General features: G+C 37.8%; 1 protein-coding gene across 1 annotated transcript in view; it reads right to left on the reverse strand.

Moving 5' to 3' along the window:
* TTC29 (tetratricopeptide repeat domain 29) overlaps positions 1–17,686 on the reverse strand; it is a 278,739-nt gene that overhangs the window by 43,882 nt on the left and 217,171 nt on the right. Inside the window, exons 10-11 of the mRNA XM_069780368.1 lie at positions 14,747–14,870; positions 9,831–10,062 (exon numbers count right to left, since the gene is read on the reverse strand). Of these exons, the coding sequence (XP_069636469.1) occupies positions 9,831–10,062; positions 14,747–14,870 (356 nt within the window). The remainder of the gene's footprint in view (positions 1–9,830; positions 10,063–14,746; positions 14,871–17,686) is intronic.

The raw sequence follows: 17,686 nt of genomic DNA on the forward strand, positions 1-17,686 counted from the left end.
GGCTTTCACAGACATTATCATTAGCATATGAATAAGCATAAAGTTTAGATATGAGAGGTGCTGGGCACTTGCAGTTGCCATTTCAAAAACTGCTGCAGAAGATTAATACCCCACAGGAGCTGACACCAGCTACACTGTGCTTGACTAACATCCATAGCAGCTACATCTCAAAAATGAAAAAATATGCCAGAATTTTTAGGAAAAGGAACTGTATTAAAACACTGTAGCAACCATGGAAAAAAAATATGAAAAACAACTTTGATTCAGAACAATTTCAAATTGGCCTCCCCATATCAATTACTCTGTCTGATACTTATTAATGTCAGTATTACAGGATAGTAGCTACATGTTCAAAATGATGTACTTGTATGACACACTATGGAAAATACTGTATAATTACTTGGCTCTGTGGCAAGACTTGTATGAGCCCTTCAACGGGAATACTCTGTATTACAGATAATATTGAATGCTTAACTGAGTAGAAACAAGTGGATGAGCCTAGGGGCATGGTCATCTACTTAAGCATGCATTTGGATCTTTAAGCTAATTAATCACCTAGTTGTATACTTAAACTTAGTCAATCCATTCGCACAGGTGATTAAGATCTCTTTAAAAGCTATTTTGATACTTCACAATTTTCTATTAACCAACTTACCAAGATACTCAATATGAAGTGTGATTCGTTCCAGTGTACACTCTGATCACAACATAATAAAAAACACAGAGCACGAAGAACAGTGCCAAAACGGTAAGTATGAAAAAACTAAACCACCACTATTAAAAAAACCCCTATTGATTCTACTACAAGCACAAAAGATGTACCTAATAAGGTATAGATTGAAATGCTAGCTACTGGGTACAGAGGTAACTGACTTATGCTCCTTAAACATTGATGGGAAACATACATAAAATTGGGGTTTGGAATGGAGATGTGGGTCCAAAAAGGGAGAGAGAATGATTTGCAATATAAAAGTGAAGAACAGGAGAGAAAACAAAAGAGAAGTAGGGCACAGAACAGACAGGGAAGGAGGAGAAACAAAAAGAAAATAACTGTTTCAGAAATGGTTCAAAAAAATCACAAAATATTCCTGATGATTACAGAAAAGAATAAAAAGAGAGGTGGATGTTTGGGAAAAAGAAATATGGTTTCACAAATACATTAACTGTGGAAGTATGACACTTCACTTTTGAAAATAGATTGGGTCATTCTAAAAGTAAATTATTTAAATCTTGACTATCTTCAGACCACAGAGTCTTAATAAAAACAGCAATTTGTTACTTAAACATAAGAGGAACATAAAAGGATATGTCTAGGCAGGGGAAGGCATCTCAGAAAAAAGACCCTCAAAGATGCAGAAAAGAAAGCTGGCTTGGGAGACCAAGGAGAAGGAAGGTGTTTGATACACTGACTGTGACTCCTGAGATGACCTAAGGGTTCTTTTACAGAAAATATGCACTGAATACAGTTTCTTTGTCTTGGCTTTGATTTTCTGTGTCCAAAGATTGTTGGAGAGCTTTTGGTAAGGAAGGGTTTGCAGCAGAGAACTGTTTTCATGTTGGCCTGAGGTCAATCTCTCTCAGTTGGCATGTTTGCAGACAGCACCAATAAAAGGTTCTTTATGAAGTCTAAATGACAACAACCTTCTCAATATTAAACAAAAACATAAAAGTCTGCTCTTTGGTTCTTTCTGAGGATCAATTTTCCCTTTTGAGAACAAGAGCATAAAACCACCAGAGACGTCTCTGCTCGTGTATGCAGCAAAGGAAAGGGGCCTATGATGGGCATGTGCAGAGGAGCCCTAGGGCCACTTCAAAGTATGCCAACTGGTTATTCCTCCTTTGGCCCTGCAACCATCAGGGGTCTGCCAGAGCACAGCAGCTGCCAGCTGTTCTGCTTTACGACTCTTCTCTTTGTCAATGCATTCTTATGCTCTGGACTGCAGGCAAACCTAAAAGGTCTAGGTGCCTTCAAATCAAGGATTTCTCCAGAAGTGACCTAATGTGGTTGGGCAAGAGCTTCAATTTCTTTTGCACTGGTCAAGTGTCCTACAGAATCAGAGCAGGACTGAGCTTCTTCCCTGAGAATTTTCACTTTTTAAACTGGTAAGAAACTCCACTTTCGATACAAGTACTGACACTGCAGTGCACAAAGCTACACTAGTTCAGTGCATAAAGCTACACTAAAGGGTCTGACAATATACTGTAGTTTGAACACCACTTCCAACATCTTTCTTCCACAAGAAAGAACAATTCACCTTATTTAGGGAACCATTTTCTGCTGATCTAGAAAGCTTGTCTGAGAAAATACAGCTGGATGCCAACAATGTTTAGCACAGGATGTGTCTAAAGCAAATGCACGGCATGATTTAGACATTTCCATAGAAAGTATCAGATGGAAGAAAAATCTAGCTGAGATCCAAATTCTCCTCTGGTTAAGAGGTTTTTATATAACTGTAGATGACAAGAACACTCACAATCACATTAGACAGGATGATAGTGAACTTTTTGAAGTTATAACACCACTTAGACATACAAGAACTGCCAACTCTTGGCAGACTATGAAGAAACTTCTCCTAACTCATTATTCTATGGTTAAACATTAAAATTCTGTGAACCCTCCTCTCAGATCTGGTACTGCCAATCCACAGACCTGGCCTAGATCTGATCCTGTCTAGCAATTCCCCACTATTTAAGGCAGTATTTAAAAAGAAATCACAGGAAAAAAACCTGGATAGTGCATTTGTACAAAGGACAAGAACACTGAATATCAGCATTCGCCTGTCATGTTTTTTCATACAAACTTCAGCCATCAGCAGAAAACAAAACAAGCTACTGCACTCATGGCAAAACTGACATAGATGTTTAAACAGCGTTCTCAGACTCTTCATTGAGAATCTGGTGTGCCTGAGCACTGATCACAATGTGTCAAAAAACATCCATCACCCTCAGTTCTTCTCTTCACACTTGATTCCAAGCAATAATCACTCTCACTTTCTAAAAATATCAGAGTATGTCACTATGCAGACTTAATCAAATACTTAAAAACCAAACCCCAATTAATAATAAATAAGATATATGAACCACATCCACATAAGCCAGTTTTCTGAAACACACCTGTTCCATGTCTATATGTAGATGTTCCAACATCTATATGTAAGCATTTTGTTTTTCAACATTTACTTAAGGTATTTTGCATTAATATCAAAGGTACAGCAGTACAAAAAAATGATTGAGTTTTTTAAAATTAAAAGTGAGATAAGCTAAAATTCAGCACCTGATGAACGCTAAGTGATGTGAATAAGAAGAGGCAGTACCAGTTTAGAAAATTTTAAGGATAAAAGAACCACCTTTCAACTTTTTTTTTGGTAATCACTTTCCTAAATGTATGTATTTTGGCATTCCTAACCACAGTGTTTTTCCAGAAATAGACAAATTATTCTATTTGATAAACCCCACAAAAAAGTGCAGAAGCCATCCTGTGAATTTCAGAAGGGGACACTGAAGCATTTGAGCAACTTTCGTAACATGCTTATTAAGAAGTGAGCCTTTGTACCTCTGGCACACAGACAGCCTTGGAGTCTGTCACACACTTCCTTTCCATAATTTAAAATTATAGTTCTTATTTAACAGTGTGAACAAGTGTATAATTCTGTTTTTTCACGTTCAGTTGTATTTTCTGAGAAAACACCAAAATCTGTCTCTAAAATCCTTTCTATTTCTCATTATTTTTGGTCATATAAACAATATATTCTGAAAAAAATAAACAAACACTCTGTTTAAGTCGCTATTGACATAATTCATAAGCATGTAGAGCTTGAAGCAGAGTCCATTACAGATCCTATCTCCAGACTCTTGCACAGCGAACAGACCACTGAGAGGGAGGAGGGGCCCAGAGGGTCATTGGGAGGCACAGGCATGCTCTCTGCCTCCCAAAATGAGGGTCTGAAGCATTCGCATCCTCTTTACAGCAGCGATTGGGAAGAAAATCAGTTTCGCCTGTTCAAATTCAGTCTAGCTACTTTGTCACTGACAGCGTTTACATTTCATTATCTTTACTCAACAAGTTAGTTACAAAACTCACTAATATACTTTCAAGAAGAAACATGTTAAAAGAAAATATTAAGACTGCATGCTAATTTCAGACACCCTACAAGCCTATATATTTGCCTTCTGTACGTGCTAACTGCAGAATAGAACTTATTAAATAATAAATGAGCCAAACAATATAAAGGACACACAAACAGTGGCTTTGAGGGAGTGCATGCACGTGCACAACTCAGGTGGTCCCACATCAGCATCATGAGATGCCAAAATCTATGACAGAGCTTTAGATATGAAACATGCAGCGAAAGCAACCTGATAACACAAGCCTCTACCTTTCCACTGACATCATATAAGAACTATTTTATGGATGTATATCTGTGTAAGGTACAAAGACTTGCTATTTTTGTAGTTTTGATCAGTGCACCATATCTTTTCTTTCTCTTAAATGTTCTCAGATCAAAAAATCTGCTACCACCGATGAACATTTACTGGGCAAAGTGTAATTTATAATGCATGTTCCTGATGAAGATTGGTTTTGATTTGCTGAAGTACAGTCAAGTATTTTGGGTACAGTGCCATGGCATAACAGTTTTATTTAGCATGCATTTGAGATAACTAAGATAATTTATTAATGGAGGAAAGACAAGATTTGTAATTTTAGAAGTTTTCCTGGAATTAGTGTACTTCAGAAAGAAGAGACAGTAAAAAAGCAGTTTATCACATTATGAAGCAGACTGTTCTACTGTTGGACACTATCACCAAAATGGCCCATAAATTACACGGCTGTGGTAAGTTACAGTAGAGAAACGTTAACAGAATTCATTTAGTGTAATCTTTGATCTCATATCTCACTTCCAACTTACCATTCTTTAGGGATAATCCTTTTATTAATGAATGACAAAGTCACACACAAGCTCAATCTAAAATGCACCTGGTAAGATCTCTATTCTTCAACACACTAACAATTTTGTGCTAGCTGCATCTTTTACAGAAAAATGATTTGTATTGGCTTTGTATGGCAAGATTTTGGTAGCGGGAGGGGGGGTTTACAGAGGTGGCTTCTGTGAGAAGCTGCTAGAAGCTTCCCCTATGTCCGACAGAGCCAATGCCAGCCGGCTCCAAGATGGACCCACCACTGGCCAAGGCTGAGCCCTTCAGCGATGGTGGTAGTGCCTCTGGGATAACAGATTTAAGAAGGAAAAAAAAGTTGCTGGGACAGACAGAAATGGCAGCTGGAGAGAGGAGTGAGAACATGTAAGAGAAAGAGCCCTGCAGACCCCCAGATCAGTGAAGAAGGAGGGGGAGGAGGTGCTCCAGGCACCGGAGCAGAGGTTCCCCTGCAGCCCGTGGTGAAGACCATGGTGAGGCAGGCTGTCCCCCTGCAGTCCATGGAGGTCCATGGTGGAGCAGATCTCCACCTGCAGCCCAGGGAGGACCCCACGCTGGAGCAGGGGGATGCCTGAAGGAGGCTGTGACCCTGTGGGAAGCCCACGCTGGAGCAGGCTCCTGGCAGGACCTGCAGATCTGTGGAGAGAGGAGCCCACGGTAGAGTAGGTTTTCTGGCAGGACTTGTGACCCCGCAGGGGACCCACGCTGGAGCAGTCTGTGCCTGAAGGACTGCAGCCCGTGGAAGGGACCCACACTGGAGCAGTTTATGAAGAACTGCGGCCCGTGGGAAAGACCCACGTTGGAGAAGTTCGTGGAGGACTGTCTCCCATGGGAGGGACCCCACGCTGGAGCAGGGGAAGAGTGTGAAGAGTCCTGCCCCTGAGGAGGATGAAGCGGCAGAAATAATGTGTGATAAACTGACCGTAAACTGCATTCCCCATCCCCCTGCCCCGGGGTGGGCGGGGATTGGTAGAGAATCTGGGGCTGAAGTTGTGCCCGGGAAGAAGGGAGGGGTGGAGGGAAGGTGTTCTGAGATTTGGGTTTATTTCTCATTACCCTACTCTTGTTGATTGGTAATAAATTGAGTTAATTTCCCCCAAGTTGAGTCTGTTTTGCCCGTGACAGTAATTGTTGAGTGATCTCTCCCGTCCTTATCTCGACCCATGAGCCCTTTGTTATATTTTCTCTTCCTTGTCCAGCTGAGGAGGGGAGTGATAGAGTGGCTTTGGTGGGCACCTGGCGTTCAGCCAGGGTCAACCCACCACATGACTATAAAACATCTCAAAGAGCTTTTAAAACTGCGAATTGCTATGATGACAATTTAACTTTTTACACAAGAAAAAGGACACGTTCACATTGTGGAATGTACCCTTCCATACATCTATGAGAGGAAGCTGGAGAAAGAATACTGAGGAACTACATATTCGAGAGTAAGAACAAAAGCTCATTGGACTGTATTTTCCAAGCTATAGTTTTAGCTGGTGCATGCATTTTAAATTACGTTGAAGGCTGCTCAGGTGTGGAATGCTAGAAAAAGTTCTGATCATGCTGAAGTTGATGGTACAAGATAATTCCATTGATCACAAGACTTCGCAATTGATGATATGGGTAAGACAATCATTTCTGGGGAATTTGTAGCTGCTATAAAAAACCCCCAACAAAACAAACACAGAAAACCTATGGTAAAAAGTCTCAATTTTGCAAAGATCTCCGAAGTCAAGAAATGTAAATTTAAATTGTGGTCAAAAGCACAAAACATTTCTCAAGAAAACAGCTGAAGACTTTCTAGTATGAGGAAAACAACACATTTTATGTCTACTCTTAAAAGCGTTCAGATGATTTCAAGCATCCAAGGTCTCTTGCTGAGGCACAGCCCTCCCAGATGCAGTGACCTGGGCTGAGAGTTGCCAGATTCACAGAAAACACAATTCCTGGTCAGCATTTCAAGTAATCAATATCCAAAATCTGATCCAAAATTTTCCTGCCTTCACCACCTTTAATTATTCTTCTCTCTTCTAGAAGGCAGCAAGTCAGAAGATTATTTATTGAAAGATCTGTGAAATATTTTCAATGACAATGTTAGTCATGCTGTGGGTTCCTTTTTAGGCTTTACCATGGAGTCACAAGCCTTTTTGCCTACTGATTCTGCTGATAATTTATTTTTTTATACATTTGACTAAACATAAAAAGATCAATAAAAACGTATTTGGTCTTGCAGTGGCATCTCACAATGGCATAAATAACTCTCTTGTAAGTGAAGTCAGGTGACTGAGTCAAATGCAGCAGACAGAAAGACATTCTCCTTTGTATTTATAAACACTGTTTTGTGACAACCCCATCCCTTTTGTCCATGACAACTTTGGTCAAAACATCCTTTTTATTAATAAATGTTGAGGTAAATTGAGTAATTAATGGTTCTTCCTGCCTGGTTATTGAAATGATTGATTTAGAAAATAAGCCTCGGTTGAAAGACATAAGGTATATGGCTGTACTTGAATTTAAATGTCATTGTTCCTCCACTAGCCTAAGTATTTCTTTTGCCTAAGAATACAGAAACTACTCTTATTTTTTTGTCACAGAAAAATTATTCAGTCAGAACAGTTAGAAATAAAAACTCACTACCTTCCTTCTTCCTTTCATTAAATTCCCCTGCGGATTAAGAACTACTATTGTGTCTTGTCTTTAGCTGTTTTATCCTCAAAAAGACTGAGAAAAATCTAGTAGATTATCGATGTTGAGCTGTTTGAAAGAGCTAGAAATACTGTCCTATTATCACAGCAGGAATTTCCAAAGTGATGAGTTCATCATACGATGCACAGGAATTCTCCTGGAAGGTAGGATAAAGGCTGTACCTGAAACTCAAAGCTGGTGAATCCTAATATTGAATTGGTGCCAGGTCATGTTTTGCCAGACAAAGATATTAAAAATGTAATGCCAGTACGAGAGATTTGGCACGCACCACATGAAGAACGTTACAGATTGTGCTGACAGTGTGACACTATGTTTTCCTGGATGTAATCTGGGTATCATGAGAGCAAGCTTGGAGCACTAATGAGAAGAATGATATTGAACTGGAAGAGCTGCTAAATATGCAGTAGCCACAGGGTTCCTGGAGTTAACTGGAACTAAAATGAAAACTGTAATACCAAAAGTAACAGAGGGTAAACTAGGCAGAAATACAGAAGGATGAGAATCTCAGCAGGCAAAACTTGTTACTGGTACTGTGCTTGCCAGGACATAAAGGGCTATTCTAATCATACTCTTTTTATCCCTGAAGTACTGTTAAAGAGGATCATGAAGCTTGAGCTTAAAGGGGCACATATAATTTCAGGATATAAATAAGTTTCACAGCTGGCTGGAAAAAGTGATGTATAAAAGTTGAACAGGACACCTCTTTAGGTGCAAGATGTAAAATACAAGTTGAAAATACCAAGATCATCCTATCTCTTTGAGGCTCCTGGTTTTTTTTGCTGTTGCCATTGTTGATTTTTATTGGCTTCCTATTTACATCAGCTACAGCTAATGATCCTCATACGAAATGCATATAAAATTGCTTGACATTGGATTCTTCTTCGCCCATCCCTGTTGGAATTCTTGGCATCCTCACTACAGGTCTAGAAACCTACTATCCCTTGCAGGAGACAAGCACCCACTTAACTCTGCGAACCATCAAAATCTGTAGAGTGCTGGATATTCACTTATTGAGGCAAAAATCATAAATATATATAGTCACTGGAAAAGAAACCCATCCTCATTGAGGAAGAGCTGCCCTGTTACCATCACTGGAACCCTAAACAGAGTGCTATCTAATTTGTTATCTGTTCAGCATGCCAATGAATGTCCTCATTCCACAATTCTCAGTTGCTTCCAGTGTTGCCTCTGGTATCCTGGCTCCTGTTAAACTGCCAACATCTTCAATTACAAGGCTATTAACCACTTATTTTATATACAAAATTCACAATTGAAGCCATACTTAATTGTTCCAATTCTATGAAAGGAAAAGATACACAAGAAAACAGCAGACAAGCAGTTCTTTGTCTTTGAGAGTAAGATAACTGAGGGAATTTGCACACAGTAACTCTGAAGTTCCATGTTATGACTTTGCCCCAGCTGTCATTTAGTTCCACTGTACTCCAGATTCACAGTCTGCACAGGAATGCAGAGAGGAAAGTTTTAAGGTGGAGTAGACTTACCCCTTTTCCTTTGCCAGTACAATACAGATTAATACTATTAATACTTGGAGATAATGCATGATTCAGTTTGTCTTGTATTAACGTATAGTACAGGGGAAAAAAAGTAAAGAAAATTTAACCCATGAAGAAAGAGGTCTACTCTACACAAAGTCGTCCTCTACTCTTTATCTGAGACAAGAAAACACAGTGAAGAAATCATAAGTTGCTTTCTTTTTTCTTCCCCTCCAATGTCAAGTGTAAGGATGCCAAAAATAAACCAGCATGTTCTTCTGAATTCAGAACTATGTCCACTATGTCAAGCAGAAATCACTTCTTACTTTTAGTAACAGGGAACTTATTTTTGGATGCACTTGAAAAACTGACTGCAAATGAAGATTATTATTTTTTTTTTCTTTAAAGATTAAAATAATGATACTTGGCTAAATTAATACATTACTGTCTGCCCTTAACTGTGATGTATTTGAAAACAGCACTGAAAAAAGTATGTTACCATCCATAGCAACTACTACTATCTCTTTCTCCCTGCTATGTTGTATTTAAACCTATTTAATTCAGCCTTTAAAATAAGCACACAAAGGAGTAAATCTAACCTCCATTCAGTACAAGGATTAAACCCAGGAAATAATTTAATAAAACTCTACAAGAAAAACGACTTAGCCATTGAGGACAATACAGCACTAATGTGTTTCATAACCAATGTCTTACCGACTGTAAGAGGGTCAGTGCACATGTCACTTCTGTTCTCCTTCCATGCCAGCAGGTACTTGAGGCTGACGGGATCCTCTGCTTCTATATGGCTGTTAAATGCCACCATCAGTTTATGAGCCTTTGCAATGCCATAATAAGTCTTTGTTTCATCCACTAAGGGCAAATTATTTAAAGTTTTTGCTGCCTCAGAAGCCTGACTGAAATATTCAAAAGCTTCATTATAGTTGCCCTAGCAAAGAACAGAAAAAAAGAAAAGCATTGTAAAAACTACTTGTAGTCACCTGTATTTTACCTTGACATTAGAGCCTGCTCTTCTGGCACCTCAGAGATGTTGCAGCTGAGAGGCCAGCCCACAGAATGACTCATACCACGGTATTAAGCAAACCACTCTCCCTTGCTGTTTCCTAACCTCTAAAATCCAGATAACACCGCTCATATCTTTCTCAGGAATGGAATTATTTTTTGGTTGTCTGTGTAGTATTTTGAACAAACAAACCTAAGTATATCAATACTAAGTATTAATACTGATTCCAGCCAGGCCATTTTTTAGAAATTATCACTATTGTTTCATTAAGTTTAACATCTCCATGGGAGGAAAGGTCCTAATATACTATTGTGATACTAAATTTTAGAAAAGGAATCTTACAAATGGAAAAAAGAGGATAATGAAATGATGGACCTAAAGCACAGAAAATAAGAGAAATTAAAACCCACAGGTTTATGGGTGAAGAAGTGGTATACCAAAACCCAGGGATATTCCTAAAAACAAAAAGAGAAACAGTAGGAGAAATATAAGCCAAGTGTTGCTAAATAGAAACCCCAAATGATTTATCTCTTTATCCTGCTAAATACAGAAATCCAACATTCATGAGTCCAGTAAAAAGGAGTATAAACTACAGCGGATAATACATTAAGAGGAATTTAAAAAAGTATAACAAGAACTACTTTTTATGTGAGATATAGAAAGAGAACTCCTCAACTTCTTGACCAAAGATGAATAAAGAGAAAACTAGGGGAAATCATGATAGGCTGAAGGATACTGCTGAAAATCTAAAATATTTCTTAGTATATTTCTTCATCTTTTGCATGTTTCTTCTTTGCCATGAAGCTACTTTGAGTTACCATCAGAGATGGAGTCAAAAGAAGAGTTGCAGAAGCAAGCTTCTAATTTAAAAAGTAGCATACCACCAGACCTAAACAGAAAAAAGTAGCGTACCACCAGACCTAAAAAGAAAAGATTTGAAGAAATCTAAAGACAAAGAGATTGAATTGCTGGGAAATAAATTACATTTGTCATTAAAACTAGGTAGCATAATTCAGGCTTGAAAGGTAGTACATTTTGTGTTGGCATTATAAGTGGCAGCATGCAATAACTTTATCTCTAGTATCCGTATTGTCTAATGTTTAATTATTATAGAAAAAGAATCAGACTACAGTTTTGCCAAGATTGTTGAAAAAGGTAAAAAAGGAAGGTTTTTGCAAGGCTTTGAGGAATTTCAAAGGGGCCTAATAATACTACCTGAGTGGTTATGTGATAGCAAATGAAATTAATTCTTTAGAAAATGAGAGGTAATTCATACTGCCTGAACTATTTGTAACTTTTAGTGGGTTCTCATTATCTCGGGCTCAGGCAGGTGGACTTGAAATAACATGGGCAGCTCTGCAGTGGCTTCTCCTAAATGCAAAACAGCTCTAATACCTAGTAAGATTAAACAAAACATTAGGATGCATCAAGAATGCAGTGGAGAAAGCCAGAGTGGATACAATCTATGTAAATAAACAGTATATTAATAAAACTGGACAAAGTAAATGTATGCCTAACAGCAAATATAAACCAGGAATACACTGAAAATTGCTACCAACTACAATAGAATAGGGATGAATTGAATATAACTCAAGAGCAAGAAATTTAAAAATAATTACAGATGGCTCTCTCCTCTTAACAGATCATTTATCGTGACAATCTTGATCACAACCCTACTAAGAACAAATTTGGACATCCTTGTGTGGAAAAAAAAAACCCCCAACAAACAAAACAAGGCAAAAAAAGGTCTTCCTGGGAGCAAGCCATTATGGAACTGTTCATCCTTTACCTTACTCTGAAGGAAGTAGTTCTGGCTGTTGTCAGAGCTAGACAAACTTCTTGTGGCAGTTTCAATATGTCTGTCATTAACACTAACTATAGTCTGCCTGCTCCCTGGAAGATGCCTTCCATTTCTCCCATTGGTGCAGTATTCTGCTGCCCTGATGGCACAAAATTCCTGACTGAAAACATTTTCAGAGCTGTCTTATCCTTTCCCTCTCAGCTTGATTTAGTAAGATTGAAATTCCTTTCTGCACAGAGTACAGAGACCAGCAGGAGAGACTCCAGTTGATACCTGTTGCACTTAATACCACTTTCTGGATCAAAATTTGTATAACTGCTAAAATGTGCCTGTAATTAAAAAAGGAGAAAAGAGTAATAGACATTCAGGTAGTCTTCAGGCTTCGTTTAATACAGCAGGAGAGCAGAATTAGGCCTATGAGGACACAGCAATGAATAAAGAATGATAAGCAGTAGGATAACAGATAAAAAGCAGAAACATCTACCTACAATACTCACGAGAACTATAATAGGTTAACTGATGCAATTAGTTAGAGGAATGCAGCAAATCAGACTAAGAAACTTGAGAAAAGTGAAATCAGAAATGACAGTGTGTCATGCTAACTCCATCAGAGTTTGCATATTAAGTAAGCAAACTGCTTAACAAACTGGGAGAAATTAGACCTAACAGTCCTGCATAACATAAACCCAGGCATTTCAGGAAACAAGAAACGTGGATAAAACAATCATGTCTAGAAAGCAGGAACTGGGTGTACAGCATTAAAGAAAGACAGTGATGGTGATGGAATAGTGAGATGACAGAACTGTAAAGATACAGCAACAGTGTGGACAGAGCAAAGTGAATTTGGTCAAAGTCACTTTGGGAAGAACAGTAAAAATTATATCCCTGGTTTACTAAAGGTCCCCAAGGATAGATCCAGATATAAATAGAGATATCTTTAATTTGATGAGAAGGACAGTACTACTGCAAATTGTATCACTGAGGGAAGTAGAATTGAATAAAAATACCCTCATAATGGCTTAACTTAGAGAATACTGGCAATGACACCAAGCAGGCAGTGGTCCAAGAGAGGAAATGTTAATTTAGACTCAGTTTTGGTAAACATTGCTGCCCTTGAAGAAAAAATGAATGGTATAGAAAATAGGGAATTAGAAAACTTTAAGAGATTTTTTTTTTTGTATGTTTAAATTACATAATTTATGTAAGTTAATAAGATTAAGTCACTACATTTCTTCCCTTCTACACCAGTACCCCAGTCCAAGGCAGCAAATTCTGAACTGAGAAAGACAGTTCAGAGAATAAGCAAAAAGACGTTAATTTTTAAAATATCAGTTCTCATAGAATTGATTATTAGCAATGGTGGCAGCAGCAGTGAAATATAAAAGTAGTTAAAGAGAATTTGGTGAATTATTTTTCAGATTTGGAGTAGAATAATTAAACACAGTGTCACATTACCCTACTCTCTTCTGAGTTTCAGATCCATTTTAAAGTTACTTCAGCAAGTTCTCAAAGACTTTAATACCTAGTTTTCAACAGGAAATTCGGCATTTATGCTAAGAACATATGTAAATAGAAAACTCTCAGGCTAATTTAGAGATTACAGAGTAAGAAATTTTTCTACTGCTTATGAAACAAAAACAGGCCAGCAACTTTGGTAGTGGGTGTTCTCTGTAAGAGGAATCCAGAAAAAAAGAAAAGGCATTTGGGGGTAGTGTAAATGAAAAGTGGCAAGCAGCCTGTTCAATATATTACACATAGAAAAGGGAAGCAGGCAACAGAAGTTAGAAAGAGTGATTTTGAAAGAGTATTTCTATTTTTATTTTGTTCATAGTGAAAGTGTTTCCTAATTTCCACATTGTCCTGTCTGCAGAACGAATTATTTTTATTACTTATTGTATCTAAATAATTTCATGCAGTATTTCAGCTCTAAAATAGGTGTTAAAGGGCTCAACATGAATCTTTCACTTGTGCAGTAATGTTTTCAACCCTTCTGATTTCAAAAACCAAGTGCAAGTGTTGCATGTCTAGATGCGGTAAGGGACAGAGTAAGCATGGAAACCGCTACCCAGACAGGCAGCCAACAGAACTGCTGCCTTTGCAGGCTCCACCCCAGAGGAACAATTCAGAGACTGGCACATGGGTCAGAAAGAAGCACTTCAAAAGACCTTAGAAACTACGATAAAGGGAGTTTCTTAGTTACCTCTAGGTTAATATTGTCCATCACTGCCTATCTATTGATTTAAACAGGCCAAATCAAAGCCATCAGGCTGGATGGAGGCATATAGAAGAGAAAGCCCTTCCACTACCAACACAGACCTTTTGCCAAACTCTTTGCTGCTAGCACCCATTTCATAAATTTGGCTGAGAGAATGTAGACAAGAAATCAAGCTAAGATTAAAAACTGCTTGTTAGCATGCCATATAGTATACATTCATTTTAAAAAAGCACGAATTTCAGTGTAAAATTTCATTTGCATTAACTGATGACTCTTTATGGGCATATATGGCCCCCATGGTGATTTGGATGCAGACTTTTCACAACACTGAAAGTCTGTCATGATCTGAATTTGGAGTTTTTACTCACCCATTCTAGAACAAAGCCCTATGTTTTAAATACGGTGTGAAATTTTCACCTTTCCCAAAAACTTAAGGCACATTTTATTCAGTCACACAGTATCTTCTCCTTTGGTAACTCTTGTAAGGTACAACATCTGGATCAAATCCTTCTGGGTCATCTCATATGCAAAACCAGATCTTTACAATGCATTAAACCCAATTGTTTGACATCATTACTACAACCAGTACTTACTCTTTCATTGTAAATATTCCCAAGTAATACACATGCATCCACCAGGCTTTGGCTTAGATGAGCATTCTCAGCAGTCTTCATAAACTCTCCCAAGTACTTAATCGATTCAGCCACTTTTCCCTGACTGAAGCAAAGGACAGGGACAAAATTAAATATTCACTTATATGGCTTCTCCAAATGCTGAAGATCTATCCCCCTGCTCTGAAGTAACTTTACTTTGTGATGACTCATCCATGACTGGACTTTATTTCCAAAACGGTTGTCTAGACACTACCTGTGCTGAGACCAATGAGACGAGTCCATGCAGAACTGGATCCTTTGAGCAAAATAAAACAAAATTCTTCTTCAGAATATTGTGCCATATTTTAAGGCCAAGAATGAAAATGCAGGTGATGATTTTACAGGGGTTTTGGAGTTTCCATTATTTTAATATTTTTTCTACTGAGCAGCTGATAACAACTTCAATAGAGCTGGACCTCACATCCTGACAAAACAGGGGAAGGAGGTAAGAAGGCTAGTTTTTCAGTAAGACTTTTTCTGCTCCTGTCATTCAGAGCTGCCATTTCTTGCTCTAGAACCCTGGTGGTGCAGCAGCATCTCTGTAACGCTGCTGTCTCTCAGTTCTGGGGATGACAGCCTTTCCCTGAATGTAATACTGCACTTTGGCTGGGTGGATCAAAGGTTGCTGAAGTCACACAGGCAAAGCTATAAACTGTGGATTGCAGGTGTCACCCCCAAATCCCAGTGAGATCAGAGCAACCTGAGGTCACAGCTGAATCTAAGTTGAAAATTGGCTAATGCACTTTGGCAATAACATTTGCAGATTTCCTTTTTTTAATAAAGCCGGTCATATTCACAATATAAGATCTCTGCAGTATGATTACAAGATATAAGATAGACATCTGGGTTTGCTTGTGAGTAAGGCACTGCGCTCTTTTTCCCTTTAAGGCTGAAGTGTTACTGCAGCTGACCTCAATATTAGCCATGAACTTGAGTCACTGATGTAGGAGTGTAGCATGCTAAATGTCAAGCCACCAAGCAAGACAGAAAATCCAGTCTTAATTAAGAAATTCACAGAAACAGAAGTTCCTGTCAGTGATAAAGAATTGTGATTTATTTTCTCACCATTTTAAAACACCTTCAAGTTATACTCCTGCAGCAAATGACTGACTGGGGTTTATTTACATTATGGTTTTTATTTTAAACCATATTAGGGATATATGCTTTCAAAATCTGGTGTAAGTCTGCGATTCCCTGTCTTGTGCTATCAGAGTAATTATAACAGGGTAGAACCTGCCATGGAACAGGAAACACAGCAAAGCATGGCTCCAAATTTACAATATTGCAGAGATTATCTGTATGTGACTGAGATGAGCTAGATTGCTAGACAATGATGCCAAAACACTGCAAACTAACATGCTTGAAATGTTCAAGTATATGCTGCTGTAAAGCTTAGTTGTCAGTAAGCAGAGTTGGATTTACTAAAGTTTCCTAATTTAAGTATTTTAATATCATGAGAATATTAAATATACTGTACTGTAAACATTTGCCAAATGTCAAAAGGCTTCTAAATTTTAGAATTAGAAACACATTTTTTAAACCTTTTTTTTTTTCCTAAGAAGAGAAAATCAAATGTTTCCCCACAGAAATACAACATATGATTTATATAAGTTAAAGGACAAGGTTAAAGTGTTAGACAAATATTAATTCCAGTTTTTCTAGTTTTCTATATGCAGTGCACAGGTGCAACTTGAAGACCATATTATATGGTATAATCATTAAATCCATTCAACCAGACCTTTGAGAGTTAAAAACATATATTCTGAGGAAAAGGACTCCTCGGTCCAAGGAATGAGAATGAAACAGTGCAGAATATTTGTGTATCAAGGTGATTCCAGTTTCCAACTGGGAAAACAGGACTGTTAACACCCACATCCCCTGACAACTGTCCAATTATGTATATCACACTTGGCCTACTGTTTGCAGTAGAAGTAATCAATAAAGGATGTGGTTGAGTGAACATAGATTTTGGTTGAACCAATGCATGAAAACTTAATCATTTACTCAGAGTGGAGAAATCAAATAGAGCAGAGATGAAACAGCCACTAAGGGGTTTGTTGATTGTGCCACCAAGTTTGTGGGCTAGAGGCTGAAAGTAATAAAGCAAATGGAATCAGTGACAGGAGAAAATGTAAAAAGGTTTTCTTAATTTCATGAATTAATAGAAATGTTTTGATGTATTTTTGGCCATTTTTTATATTTCACATAAAAACCTATGCTCCATATATAGAAAATATGAAAATTGCTAGGGCATATAACCTCTTTCAAGCAAACAGAAATCAATTTGATACATATCAGAAAGATGTTTCTCACTGTTAGAACTTCACTTATGCCAACTAGCAATCGGTTGGTACAGTTTAATAATTTTTCAAGGGAAGTACTTTTAAAAGCACTACAGCTTGAGATATTTAAAGTATGCTAGAAGGATTACTGAAACACTTTATCCTGCATAAGACCTGATAACATGATAAACAGGTCTTTCCTACTCAAAGGGCTAATATTTTATAGTTCCTTCAAAAATCTACATGTTATTTTATATAGCCATATACTTTCTATCTCCTTAGACATCACCTTCCTAAATGCATAAAGTGTAATTTCCTAAAGATATAGTCATTCATGATCCCACAGAACAGTTATGATGACTTCAGCAGAAGAGATTACATATCTACAGCAACTCATTTTCCAGTTTCATGCTAAAATGCCCTATGAGATTTTTACCCCTATTAGACTTTTATGAAAATATGCACCTTTTATAGGATTGCTCATGTGATTGAATTGGATGTATAAATCATGTGTTCACAAGAAGTCATTACCATGGTGGACACTGACAGAATAAGTCGAGAACACGATGCCATTATGTCAGATTTTTCCCTGGAAAAT

This window comes from Haliaeetus albicilla, chromosome 1 (genome assembly GCF_947461875.1).
Source record: "Haliaeetus albicilla chromosome 1, bHalAlb1.1, whole genome shotgun sequence".
NCBI lineage: Eukaryota > Metazoa > Chordata > Aves > Accipitriformes > Accipitridae > Haliaeetus > Haliaeetus albicilla.